Genomic DNA, 13,845 nt, shown 5'->3' with positions numbered 1-13,845 from the left:
ATAATGACCTGCTGGGACACCTTAATGAACATACCAGAGCACCCACTTGGCAACATCTTAGCATCCATCTGAAATACCATGACTACCATCTGGGTTAGCAAAATAATACATATCTCCAACAGTGCAGCACCATAGCAACCACATAGGAACACCGTAGTAATACCAGAGCACCCACTGAAATAACAACACCTAACCAACTACACAGGAATACCTTAGCAGTACCAGAGCTCCTACTTATATATCAACATATTTTTCAAGCACCTGAAATATCATAACGACCACCTGGGACACCTTGACTACCTACCTTAGCGAACATGCTAGCACCCACTATGTAGCACCATAGCAACCACATAGAAGGGACACTTTAGCAGATAGACTATACCAGAGCACCCACTTAAATAACAACACCTTACCAACCATCTTTGAACACATAGGGATAAATAAGTGTGTGTGTGTGTGTGTGTGTGTTTCAGTGTCTGCAGGCTCTGGACTTCCTTCACTCTAATCAGGTGATTCACAGAGACATCAAGAGTGACAACATCCTGCTGGGCATGGACGGATCCGTGAAGCTGAGTGAGTCTCACACACACACACACACACACACTCACTACCGGTCAAACGTTTTAGAACTCCCTTTTACTTAAAGGCCCTGTTTTCCTTTGTACACTGAATTTTGTACCATTTCTAGTTATTAACTGGACCTTAAAAGGCAAAAAAAGGGAAAGGGAGTGTTCTAAAACTTTTGACTGATAGTATATATATATATATATATATATATATATATATATATATATATATATACTAATCTTCATATCTCTCTCTGTCTGCAGCGGATTTCGGGTTCTGTGCTCAGATCACTCCGGAGCAGAATAAGCGCAGTACGATGGTGGGAACTCCGTACTGGATGGCTCCGGAGGTCGTGACCCGGAAGGCGTACGGTCCTAAAGTGGACATCTGGTCTCTGGGCATTATGGCTATAGAGATGGTGGAGGGAGAACCGCCGTATCTCAACGAGAACCCACTCAGGGTACGATCACCTGCTGATAGAGCTGCCGATAGAGCTGATAAAAGAGCTGCTGATAGAGCTGCTGATAGACCTGCTAATAGAGCTGATAAACCTGCTGATAGAGCTGATTAAAGAGCTGATTAAAGAGCTGATAAAAGAGCTGCTGATAGAGCTGCTGATAGACCTGCTGATAGAGCTGTTGATAGAGTTTCTGAAAGAACTGCATATAGACTTGCTGAAAGAGCTGTTGATAGACCTGCTGACAGACCTGCTGATAGAGCTTCTGATAGACCTGCTGATAGAGCTGCTGATAGAGCTTCTGATAGACCTGCTGATAGAGCTGCTAAAAGAGCTGATGATAGACCTGCCGATAGAGCTGCTGATAGACCTGCTGAAAGATCTGATGATAGACCTGCCGATAGAGCTGCTGAAAGACCTGCTGATAGAGCTGCTGGTGGAGCTGCCGATAGAGCTGCTGATAGAGATGCTGATAGACCTGCTGATAGACCTGCTGATAAACCTGCTGATAGAGCTGATAAAAGAGCTGATAAAATAGCTGCTGATAGAGCTGATAAACCTGCTGATAGAGCTGATAAAAGAGCTGCTGATAGAACTGCTGATAGAGCTGATAAACCTGCTGATAGAGCTGCTAAAAGAGCTGGTGATAGACCTACTGATAGACCTGCCGATAGAACTGCTAAAAGAGCTGCTGACAGACCTGCGGACAGAGCTGCTGATAGAGCTGCCAATAGAGCTGCCATTAGACCTGCATATAAAGCTGCTGGTAGACTTGCAGATAGACCTGGCAATAGAGTGGCCTGTAAAGCTGCTGTTGGAGCTGCAGATAGACCTGCTGTTAGACCTGCATATAGAACTGCTGATAGACCTTCCGATAGAGCTGCTGATAGACCTGCCTATGGGCCTGGTGATAGACCTGCTGGTATATCAGCTAAATGCAGTTAATATAAATGTATTTATTAAAGATGCTGTAGTGTAATTCTCTTTGTGTCCACCGGTAGGCGCTGTACCTGATTGCCACTAATGGCACTCCGGAGCTGCAGAACCCCGAGCGTTTATCCTCTGTGTTCAGAGACTTCCTCAACCGCTGCCTGGAGATGGACGTGGACCGCAGGGGTTCCGCTAAAGAGCTGCTGCAGGTAAAACACCACAACAATAAAAGCCTGTTTTTACGAATAATGTCGACTTTATTTAAAAACGGAGCTGATGGAGGATATTTAAATGTTTTATACTCCGGTGTAAATATGCTGTTCCCTCACAAAAACTCAATACACTCTCCAAACCTGTCACTGACCATCAGTAGTATATACAGACACAGACAAGGAACACCTGGGGAAGATAACGAGGGGGCGGGGTTACAAATGAGACACAGGCAAGAAGACTGAAGAAGTGCTCCGGTAAGCTAGTGATTCGTCCCACATAGCTTGTTTTAACGCGGTAAACTACTACTACAGTCTGATATACTTAGCACAGTTAGCGGCTAATGCTAATGCTGCTCCAGCAGTGCTAGCCCGGGTTAGCAGCAGAATACAAGCTGACGATTCTCATCTCTGAACAGGCGAAAAGCCATTTACAGATCTACAGATCTAACATCTAACCACGCTTAGCACCCGATAGCCCTACACTGAGGAACCCTGAGTGTATTCCGGTAAGCCAGGGCGATATTAGCTAGTGGTTCGTCCCTCGTAACTTAAAAACACGCACAGTACAGTCCGACATACTCAGCGCGGTTAGTAGCTAATGCTAATGCTGCTCCAGCAGTGCTAGCCGGGGTTAGCAGCAGAATACAGGCAGATGATTCTCGTCTCTGAGCGGAGAAAGACATTTCCAGATTTCCAGATTTCTACTAAGGCTGGGTGCAGCAGCATTAGAATTAACATTAACATTAGCATTAGCGGCTAACCGTTAACGGTTTTATGTCTTTTGTGTTTTTATCTTTTCAGCATTCGTTCCTGAAGCTGGCCAAACCCCTGTCCAGTCTGACACCACTGATTGTAGCCGCCAAGGAAGCCATCAAGAACAGCAGCCGCTAGAGGGGCCATCACACACACACACACACTATACACTACACACACTATACACACACTATACACACTACACACACACACAAAAACATATGAAGAATATGTGCAGGATTGTACAATCGTACAAAAACTACACACACACACACACACACACACACACACTGGATCAGAGACAGTGTTTTCCGGTGCTTGGACCCCTAAACTCTCCAACTCACCAGGATTAAAGTGTGTGTAAGTGTGAAAAAGTGTGTGTGTGAGCCGACAAAGCCCCGCCCCCACCTCTCCGTCGCCTGAACGAGGGATGAATAAAGACACAGGAGGAGGAAGATGAGGAGGAGGACCGTGGACTACAGGACTACAGGATCGGATATCTAATCTAATCTAAGCTGAACTGCTGCATCGGATTATTATCGTCACGGCAACGCCAGGCTCCGGATCTCTACAGTACAACTGCATGACCTTCTAGACTCCGCCTACTTACAGCAATCAGCTCCATATACACTGTGTGTGTGTGTGCACGAGTGTGCGTGTGTGTGCACGAGTGTGTGTGTGTGTGTGTGTGCACGAGTGTGTGTGAGAGGGAGAGAGTGTGATTAAAAAAAAACTACACATTAACAAATAACACACAATTTTAAAAAAGCCCTTTTGTAGCTGGAATGTGTTTTTCCCCCCAGATTTTTTTTGGATTTGCCGAAATTTGGTTAATTTTTCCGAATTTTCGCATGATTAGACTGAGATAGACTAGTTTCTCAGGAGTTTCTGGGTAATTTTCTCTTTTATGTTTTTTTTTTTATCCTTTGTGATTTTATTCCCGTCCAGAACGATCATGTGTGTCTTTCTCAGACGTCCTCTGAGATAAAAAATTACATTCTGAATTATCTACTGTTTTTCTCTGAACTCTTTTTCTTGGTCCTCCGGTAATTTTAGTCCCGTCCGGACGCACATCTCTGAGTTTCGTCTCCTCGCCTTTAATAAAATAGATATTTGTCCACTGCCGCGCACTGAGTTACTTTTAAACTTTGGCCGCGCCACGGTTTCCACTGAGATCCACGTTAAAAAACAAAAACAGTGAGTGGAAATGGAGGAGCTACTGAACTCGATGAGTGATGTCATGTGACTGAGAAAAAAGCCTAAAAACTCACTGATCCTCCTGTTTTTTTTTTAGTTGCAGTCCGGATGCAGGAGTTTTATCACTAAAGAGTAGAAGTGTGTAATATTTTTCCCGTCTGGATAGGGCAAAAAAATATATAATAATTTAGCTAGTCATTTGCTTTAATTTAGAATTGTAGGCTAATTTTGTGTGTTGGTGGATTTCCCACCTTCTACAGTAGCTAATGCTAATGTAGCTAAAGTAGCAAAAGTCCTGGTTCTACACAGATGTGCTTATGTTAATTTACAGTAAGCTTAGATTTCCAATATTTTTTCCAAGGGTGGGCGCCAGCTGTGGTTAGCAAATGCTTAGCTAGCCCCGGTTAGCAGCTCTAGCCAGCCGTAGTTAGCAACACTATCACCAGCTGCGGTTAGTAGCACTAGCACTAGCTGCGGTTAACAGAGCTTAGACAGCCCTGGTTAGCAGCACTATAGCACTAGCTGCAGTTAGCAGCATTAGCACTAGCTGCAGTTAGCAGCGCTAGCACTAGCTGCAGTTAGCGCTAGTAAATGCTGCCCGATAGAGCTAGACTGAGGTTCCCTGAGTGTTCCGGTAACTGAGGGCACTAATACGACAAAAACCCAAACTACAGTCTGATATACTCACCTCTGAACGTTAAAAGAGCTAGCGCTGCAGTTAGCGGCTTATGCTAACGCTAATGCTGCTGCACCCAGCCTTAGTTTTGAGGATACTTCAATGAAAACTCACCCTTATATCAAACTCTGTACTTCAGCAGAGGGGCTTTACTGCTCCTCAATACCTGACTGGTAGAATTCATACATTATTATAAGGCGCATTATAGATTTTGGGGGAAATTAAAGGATTTTAAGTGCACCTTATAGTGCGAAAAATACGGTAGTTATCTAATTTGGCTAGCTAAAATTTGGCGGAACCGCTAGTCTCATTTTAAATCTGTGGGAAAGCTAATCCAGCTCCAGTTGGGCTAAAGCTAAAGCTACAAACATCACTTGTGTAGTACACACTAGTACAATCTTATGATGCTCAGAGTACACAACTCCCTCAGTGTGTGTGTGTGTGTGTGTGTGTGTGTTAGTGTGTGTGTGTGTGTGTGTTGCGCATGGGGGAAGTGGATTCAGAGACCAGCCCTGATGCTTCTTACTTGGCGTTGTCGGCAGAAAAACCCGGAAACTCGCCGCCTCACCGCTATCCTGCTGTTCCACATACTCGGCTACTCTACTATGCATTTTAACAGCTGATGCACACTAGCCAATCAGACGAAGCCATGGACGTCAGAGTCAGCTGACCACTGCTACAGACACTACGGGCATTACATGGCGAAGGCATGCATCTACGGTCCGACCGGTCGCGTCCCAATCCTCCCTCTACAGCTGTTCTCTTCGGTACTTACGAACACACGTTTTTAAAGGGGTGCTAATACTTATGCCTTTCCTCAATCCATCCATCCATCCATCCATCCATCAATATATATATAAATATACATACGAGTCGCTCAGAGCATTCTAGATTTCACGTTTCCTCGTTTCCTCATGTCGTTCTGTTCTAGATAATGTTTAGTTGGGTACTAGTTGGGTTGCTGTGTGTTTGTGGAGAATAGTGAGAAAGAGAGAAATAGGGGATTGTGGGAAATGTAGGAAATAGACATGCTGAGAAATCCAATTTAAGAGAAGCTCAGGTGGTTTTTGACCAGTTGAAAAGTTGGACATCCAGGTAAAAACAGACCTTAAAGTAGTAAGCGAGCTCTTGACCAGCATAGTGAATAATGCAATTGATTTTGGACATTTTGGATGTCCAACTTGACCAAGAAGACCAAGCTGGTCTGCATGAAATCGCCTGGTTCACCAGGTTGGTCATGTTGGTCGTCCAGCTTACTTAGGCTAGTAAGCCGTCTTGGACTTGTTGGTCATGCTAGCCATGCTAACCAACCAGACTGGTCATCCAAGCTTGGTTGTACAAGTCATGATGGTTGTCTAGCTTGGTCAGAATGGTGATCTTGGTTGACCAGCTTGGTCACGCTAACCAACCACCCTGGTAATGCTAGTTGCTATCTTGGTAAACTAGCTTGGCACTAGTCATGAATGTTGTCCAACTTGGTCTAGCTGGTCTTAGTGGTTCTTTAGCTTGGTCATATTCTAGTTGACCAGCTTCGTCAACCAATGCTAGTACTACATCTTGGCACTAGTAATGATGGTTGTCCATCTTGGTCAAGTTGTCCTTATTGAGCTCGGTCAAACATGTCATTCTGATTGACCAGCTTGGTAACATTGGTCATGCTAATCAACCAGCTTGGTTATGCTAGCTAACTAGCTATCTTATGCCGACCTACCACCAAACGATTGAAGGTTTAAATTAGTCTTTTTTCTTGTTCTGGAGTTTAGATAAATCCAACCGTGTTAAATATTATCGTAAGTCTATTATCTAGCCCTGATGCTTCTTACTTGGCGTTGTCGCGCAGAAAAACCCGGAAACTGGCCGCCTCACCGCTATCCTGCTGTTCCACATACTCGGCTACTCTACTATGCATTTTAACAGCTGATGCACACTAGCCAATCAGACGAAGCCATGAACCTGACCAACCGCGCGTAATATTACGCAAAATAAAAGTCTTGAGACTCGGCTCACGCAAATAATGACCTGAACAATTTCTACAACCTTTTGGCAAACCTTTCAGTTTCTCCTTTTCCAAACTTTTGGGGTATAAATGAAATCCATGTCCACTTCCTGTAGCTCTTCTCTTATTGGTTGTTGAAGTGTTTGCATCACTATTTGCGAGCCAAGACTTAAGAATTACGATAATATTAAAAACGATTGATTTTATCTTATTTTAAAGCCAGGGCTAACATTTGGTGAGACTTTTGCCTGATATCACTTAACTAGACAAAAGTAGAGTGCTAGCATAACTAGTTGGTGTTCGTAGAGACAATTGGCCGTCTAACTTGGCTATCTAGGTATTTTTTTTAGTGAAGACAAATAGGAAATTAGCTTGCTCATTGAAGTTTTATAGGCAAGTGGCTAGCTAATTTAGCTAGCACATATTTAAAGGTATAATAAACTAGCTAATTTAGCTAGCTAAAGTTTTAAAAAAACAAATAAGATGGCAAAAAATGTTTGTGGATAATTTTAGCTAGCTCTAATTTGCTATCTTTATGAAAATTATCTTAAAAAAGAATAATAATGTGTGGCCACACCTTGTTAAAATGTGGGAAGAAGATAATTAAGTCCTGGTTCTACTAGGGTTGTCACGATACCAAAATTTTGACTTCGATACCGATACCAACTGTAGTATCACGATTCTCGATACCAAAACGATACTTGGAAGAAAAAAAACAATAAAAATATCTGAACATAAAATGTTTATTTTTGACTGAACTGGATTGAACACTGAACAATCGGTGCAAACGTTTTTATTCTAAAATGAAACATTTGTACAAAAAACAAGTTTTTATAGTTATTATAACCTTAACTATAACATAATTATCTAAACACTTCCTAAAAACTAAAACTAAAACCAGAGGTAATGGTAGCCTGACTGTGTGAACCTGACGGGCGGGCAGAAGTTAAGTTCTGAATAAGGAAAATAAAGAGACAGAAGAACATTACAATGTTATGTTCATTTTAACACTCACTGCTCCGTTTTATTAATCAACCGTTTACCGTTTTTAATAAGCAGTCGCTAGTAAATCTTAGTAAAGCTACAGACAGAGTGTATCTTGACTAACTCCACTAACCTGTCGACTTCTCAGCTCTTTGTAGAGATCAGGGTGCTTGTCTGCTATTATGTTAAATAACACTGTAACATAGAAGCATAGAACTATTATTTAATTAAAATGATTTTTAAGAACAGCTAAACACAGTGCTGCAGGTCAAACGCGGAGGCGTTCACGTGCGAGAGAGAGACACAGAGAAAGAGTGAGAGAGTGAGAGAGCGAGAGTGAGAGAGAGAGAGATTTGCGTGTTCTGATGTGAGCTACTCACAGGTAAAGGTTCTCTTTTATCTCCTCGTGCTCATATTCTAGTCCCATACATAATTCTGCAGCTCCCTCAGTGTTTTCTGTCGTATTTTGCGGTTAGCGCGAGCGCTTACAACTAACACCGCGGACCGCGAGGTGCCGCCGCGCTTGTGCCGAATCCGCTACTGAACCCGACTCCCGCTTCGCGGACAGAATCGGCACAACACCCCCCGCTGTACAACTGCGGGAGTGAAAACAGCGCTAATAAAGTAGTTTAGTTTCACTTTCAGTTTTCGTTATTTTATTTAAAAATAAAAATATCAATAAAAAACAGATGCCTACATCTCAGACTATTTTCCCACACTTCACTCCTCGCGCCCGTTTTGTCCACAAGTCGCGGACGAGAGACATCTGTTATTTTAGCCGTCGCCATTCTACACTCGCTGCTGCTCTGCTGGCTTGCGCGTGAATCGATTCATTTGTTCAGAACACTAAGTTTATCTGAATCCTGCCACACCGACTGCTGCGGTGTGAATCAGTTTTCTTATGAACTGAATCAAATCGCGCCTACTAATTTGACTCATTTGAAGCTAGTGACTGGGCTATATACAGTATCGAAAGCATCGAACGCTAAAGAACCGAATCGTTTGTGATGACGTAGTATCGAAAAAGAATCGAACCTTCGGTACACCGTGCAACTCTAGGTTCTACACAGTTTTCTCTCCTATAAACTGTTTATTTCGGTGAGTAAAAAGCTTTAGTTTATTTACAACAAGCTTAGATTTTCAACATTTTGTCCAAGGGTGAGCGCTAGCCGCAGTTAGCAAGTGCTTAGTTAACCTGGGTTAGCAGCACTAGCACTAGCTGCAGTTAGCAGCGCCTAGCCAGACCTGGCTAGCAGCACTAGCACTAGCTGTGGTTAGCAGCTCTAGCATTAACTACAGTCCGATATACTCACCTCTGAATGGCTAAAGAAGCTAGCGCTACAGGTTAGCAGATAATGCTAATACTATTTCTGCTGCACCCGGTTGATTTTACCAAAAAACGGTTGATTTCATCTGATTTTAACACCAGGATGAAAAAAAGGCTAATTTACACCTTTAATCCCAACCAACTTGCACTGAATCATCGAGATGGCGCCATCGCAAGTCCACTTGATTTTATTCCGACTCTGGAAATGTTTTTGTTTGTGACAAAAAGTGAAATCGCGTGAGAATCGTTTGGTTTATGGTCGGCAGTAATTGAAATTAGCTTGGTTTTATCGTTTTTTTTTTATAATCCAGATTGATCACGTTGGTTATGCTAGTCTTCTCGATTGATCACCTGGATGGGTTTGCTGATTGATGGGTTAAGGGATGGATGTTCATTGGTTCTTACTTTAGTACACAGGTATGCACAGGTACGCAGGTGTGTGTAGGTACGCAGGTGTGTATGTGTGTGGGTATAGAATAGGATTTACCTCAGATCTACTCAAACGTACACCAGTTACTCTCCAGAATTCACTGTGAAACTTCAGGAAGCTCCGCCCCCCACGCATGATCTGACCCAATGCGGTCGCACCGTAGGAAACGCTAGATTAGGTAGACGTCATTTCTTCAGTGTGGATGTTGAACTGATACATAACATTAAAGTGATAGTTTGGCAACCAATCAAATGCTAACGTCGCTAACAAGCAGTGGAAGTCTATGACCACCAATTAGCGAGCCGTAAGCATCACAGTCGACACAGATTATCCAGTTTTGTGATAAAAAGACTTTAATTTTAACACCAATCTGCCTTTTTTCAGCCTACAGCAGTTTAGCCCCGCCCACTCACAGTGCTATAACTGTGAGTTATAAGGAGTGTTTCATCCCAGGCTGCTTTCTGAAAGAGGCTTAGCCAATCAGTGCTGAGCTCGTAAAAATGCACAAGGATAATGTTTAGTAAAATTTTCTCAGATTTGTTTGTTAGAAAAATAAAGCTAAATAAAGACAAAGCTTTTTTAAACTACAAGTGGAAAGTGGGTGTGGCTTTAAAAATAATTGGTATGGAAATTATCTAAAAAGAAATGCATGTAATTTAGTGCATACAGTCCATATTTGGCTAAAAAAAAGTGAATAGAATATTCACGCTAAAGTTGCTAATGTAAAAGTTTATTAGCAACATGCTAATTGGTTTACACAAAAATCTGTCCTCTGATTGGTTGTATATAGAGGAGAACTCCGGTAGGAAATGGACTTGGGATGTAGTAAAACATGATGACGAGTACGAAATATAGCACTTTGGGCTATTCCACAAACATTTGTACCATATTTTTCGCAATATAAGTTGCACTGAATTATGGGACACTAGTAAAGAACAATGGTCGCGCCATGTTTTCCTTCTAATTCAGAGTTTACAGTAAGCTTAGATTTCCAGATTTCCACTAAGGCTTGGTGCGGCAGCATTAGCAGCTAACCGCTAACCACACTTAGCGCTTCTAAATGCCATCCGACAGTGCTACACTGAGGAACCCTGAGAGTTCCAGAAAGCCATGGTAATATTAGATATTAGCTAGCGGTTTGTCACATGTAGCTTGTTTTAACACAGTAAATGCGTAGACTACAGTCTGTTATACTCATCTCTGAACGTAGTAAGAGCTAGCGCTTAGTGCGGTTAGCTGCTTATGCTTATGCTGCTCCAGCAGTGCTTGCCAAATTTAGCAGCAGGCTACAGGATGATAATACTCACCTCTGATCAGTGAAAGAGTTAGAACTTAGCGCTTAGTGTGGTTAGCGGCTAATGCTAATGCTGCTCCAGCAGTGCTTGCCAAAGTTAGCAGCAGGCTACATGATGATAATACTCACCTCTGAATGAAAAAAGAGCTAGCACTTAGTGCTTAGTGCTGTGGTTAGCTGCTAATGCTAATACTGCTCCAGCAGTGCTAGCCAAAGTTAGCAGCAGGCTACAGGATGATAATACTCCTCACATCTGAACGATGAAAGAGCTAGTGCTTAGTGCTGTGGCTAGCGGCTAATGCTAATGCCTATTTAACACCAGAAAGGGAGAAAATTGAATTTGTCTTTTTTTGATTGAATTTGATGGAAGTTGCTGAATTATTGCTTTAAAAAAATGTATCGCTAGTTTATCATCTGCTGTAAACAGGTGTGTGTGTGTGTGTGTGTGTGTGTGTGTAGAACTATTTAAGACATTTCTGTTTTTGTACGAAACCTTATCTATGACGACTATATTCAGGCTACTCTTTGATCTTTGATATGTATTTGTAAATGTTTTTGCTTTGCGGAGAGAAGCGTGAGCGGCAGCAGCTGGAGCCCGAACGAGCCTTCGACCTGCTAACGGAGTGTGTCCCTCAGTGTGGGAGAGAACTCAGGGGCCACACACACACACACACACACACATGCTGTGGCCCTCGAACGTTTGGACGTTTTGAGACGTTTTCAGGCCCTGTTTGAACTACGAGCACAAAAAACGGAGAGTGAACACGGAATTACGGAAAACGTGATTCAGCGTGAAAAAACGGACGTTGGTGACGTAAAAACAACGCCTTGTACATTCCCCCCGTCCCCCCGTCCACCTTTTCTGCTGAATGTCCATCCCTGTACACGTGCTGTGACTATCGGTGTGTAATACGAGAATGGAACAAAAGACTTTTAACGGAAAAAAAGATAAAAAATGGCTTTCTTTATAAATTATTATTCCGATTCTGACGTTTGTAAACTGCTGAGGCGAAGTCCTCCCTCCTCCCCCTTAAAAACCTGCTCTTTCAACACAGATCAGACCAGAAAAAAGAAAGAAATTAGGAAAGAAAGAGAAAGAAAGAGAGAAAGCAAAAAAAAGAGTAAAAAGAAAGAGTAAAACGACTAAAACTAGGAAAGGGGGTGATTTTTTCTGTTTTTTCTTTTTTCTTTTTTTATTTGGATAAGCTATTTTAAATTGTGGTTGAAGCAATAGACTTTTTGAATTCTGAATTGTGCATGGTTGTGTCTTGAGTGTTAAAATATTTAAAAAAAGGTTTAAAAAAATGCAGTTTGGGAACTGGACTGAAATAAAAAAAAATAAAAAAAACGTTAAAAAAGGACCCGTTGCTTTTAATGCATCAGAAAGAAAAAAAATACACTTTAAAGTTCGTGCATAAAAAAAAAAAGCTTTTTTATTTTTATAAATACAAAGGTCACAAAACGAGCAAAAAATGTAGTAAAAAATACTGTTCTAAAAAAAGTAATAACAAAAAGTGTATTTCTGTTAACATCGTGATTCACATTTTATGTGTAAGAACTTACAGCATATACATGAACATATGAGTGGTTTTATATATGGTTATATACACAATACACCAACCATACAAAACATGGCTTCTATATATGTATATACAGCTCTGTAAAAAATGAAGAGAGCACTTCAGTTTCTGAATCAGTTTCTCTGATTTTGCTATTTATAGGTTTATGTTTGAGTAAAATGAACATTGTTGTTTTATTCTATAAACTACAGACAACATTTCTCCCAAATTCCAAATAAAAATATTCTCATTTAGAGCATTTATTTACAGAAAATGAGAAATGGCTGAAATAACAAAAAAGATGCAGAGCTTTCAGACCTCAAATAATGCAAAGAAAACAAGTTCATATTCATAAAGTTTTAAGAGTTCAGAAATAATCAATATTTGGTGGAATAACCCTGGTTGGTTTTTAATCACAGTTTTTTTCATGCATCTTGGCATCATGTTCTCCTCCACCAGTCTTACACACTGCTTTTGGATAACTTTATGCTGCTTTACTCCTGGTGTAAAAATTCAAGCAGTTCAGTTTGGTGGTTTGATGGTTTGTGATCATCCATCTTCCTCTTGATTATATTCCAGAGGTTTTTAATTTGGTAAAATCAAAGAAACTCATCATTTTTAAGTGCTCTCTTATTTTTACAGAGCTGTATAAATACAATACTTAAAAGTTTGGACACACCTTAAATTCATTGTTTTTACATTATTTTAAATGTTCTGTATTGTAGATTAATACTAAATCCATCCAAACTAAGAAGAAAAACATATGGAATTATTTAGTACAGAAAAAAGTGTTAAACAAACCAGAATATTTTATATATTTTAGATTCTAAATTAAAGTATCTCATCTTGTTTAGATGATCAGTTTTGAACATCTCTGCTGGATTTTCTCAGTCAGTTTTATGAGGTAGAGTCTCCTGGAATTCAGGCTTTCAGTTAACAGCTGTGCCTCGTCAATCAATCAATCAATCAATCAATCAATTATTCTTCATTTAAACTTATTTAAAATCACTACATTAAGGGGGTCCCTCATTTAATATGTAGGCGAGCCAAAACGCAGGGAAGGGATTGTCAAAGAAAAGGATTTCATAAATAAAAAAAACCAGCATTTTAAAAAGACATCTTATTTTAAAGATAAGTTTTAAAATAAGATATAAAACTAATAAGATAAAAATGAGAATGTAGAGGGAATTAAGAGAGAAATCAGAGGTAATAGAAAATGATAAGAATGCAACTACAGCTGAAAAACAAAACTAACATAAAAAAGCAAAAAATTACAAATTTTTAGCAACTAAAACAATAAACTAAAACAATAAAAGAAGCAAAAAAAAAGAAACTATAAAAGGAAGAAGGCATGATCAAAGAAATAGAAAACATAAATTAAAAGGCCAAGCATTTTAATAAGACAAGACATTTTAAAATAAGATAAAAATTAAAATGTGAAGGGAATCTTAAAATTATAAGTA

The 13,845-nt window shown here is 40.6% G+C and overlaps 1 protein-coding gene and 1 long non-coding RNA gene across 5 annotated transcripts in view; both read left to right on the top strand.

Annotated features, from left to right (window-relative positions):
• The window catches only part of LOC103043289 (serine/threonine-protein kinase PAK 3), a 78,311-nt gene extending 75,155 nt beyond the window's left edge, over positions 1 to 3,156 (top strand). For all 4 annotated transcript variants that reach the window (XM_049465407.1, XM_049465403.1, XM_049465398.1 and 1 more), the window contains 4 exons: positions 474 to 573; positions 831 to 1,027; positions 2,026 to 2,163; positions 2,968 to 3,156. In XM_049465407.1, coding sequence (XP_049321364.1) covers positions 474 to 573; positions 831 to 1,027; positions 2,026 to 2,163; positions 2,968 to 3,057 — 525 coding nt within the window. In that variant the 3' untranslated portion in view covers positions 3,058 to 3,156. The remainder of the gene's footprint in view (positions 1 to 473; positions 574 to 830; positions 1,028 to 2,025; positions 2,164 to 2,967) is intronic.
• Positions 3,157 to 3,273: 117 nt separating this feature from the next.
• LOC125782243 (uncharacterized) lies at positions 3,274 to 11,918 on the top strand. The gene is made up of 2 exons (XR_007424854.1): positions 3,274 to 7,401; positions 8,832 to 11,918. It is a non-coding gene; the product is annotated as an uncharacterized LOC125782243 (long non-coding RNA).
• Positions 11,919 to 13,845: the final 1,927 nt, after the last annotated feature.

Source organism: Astyanax mexicanus, chromosome 1, assembly GCF_023375975.1.
Source record: "Astyanax mexicanus isolate ESR-SI-001 chromosome 1, AstMex3_surface, whole genome shotgun sequence".
Classification (NCBI taxonomy): Eukaryota; Metazoa; Chordata; class Actinopteri; order Characiformes; family Acestrorhamphidae; genus Astyanax; species Astyanax mexicanus.
Note: the sequence above shows the minus strand (reverse complement) of the source record. Positions and strands in the feature narration are given on the sequence as shown.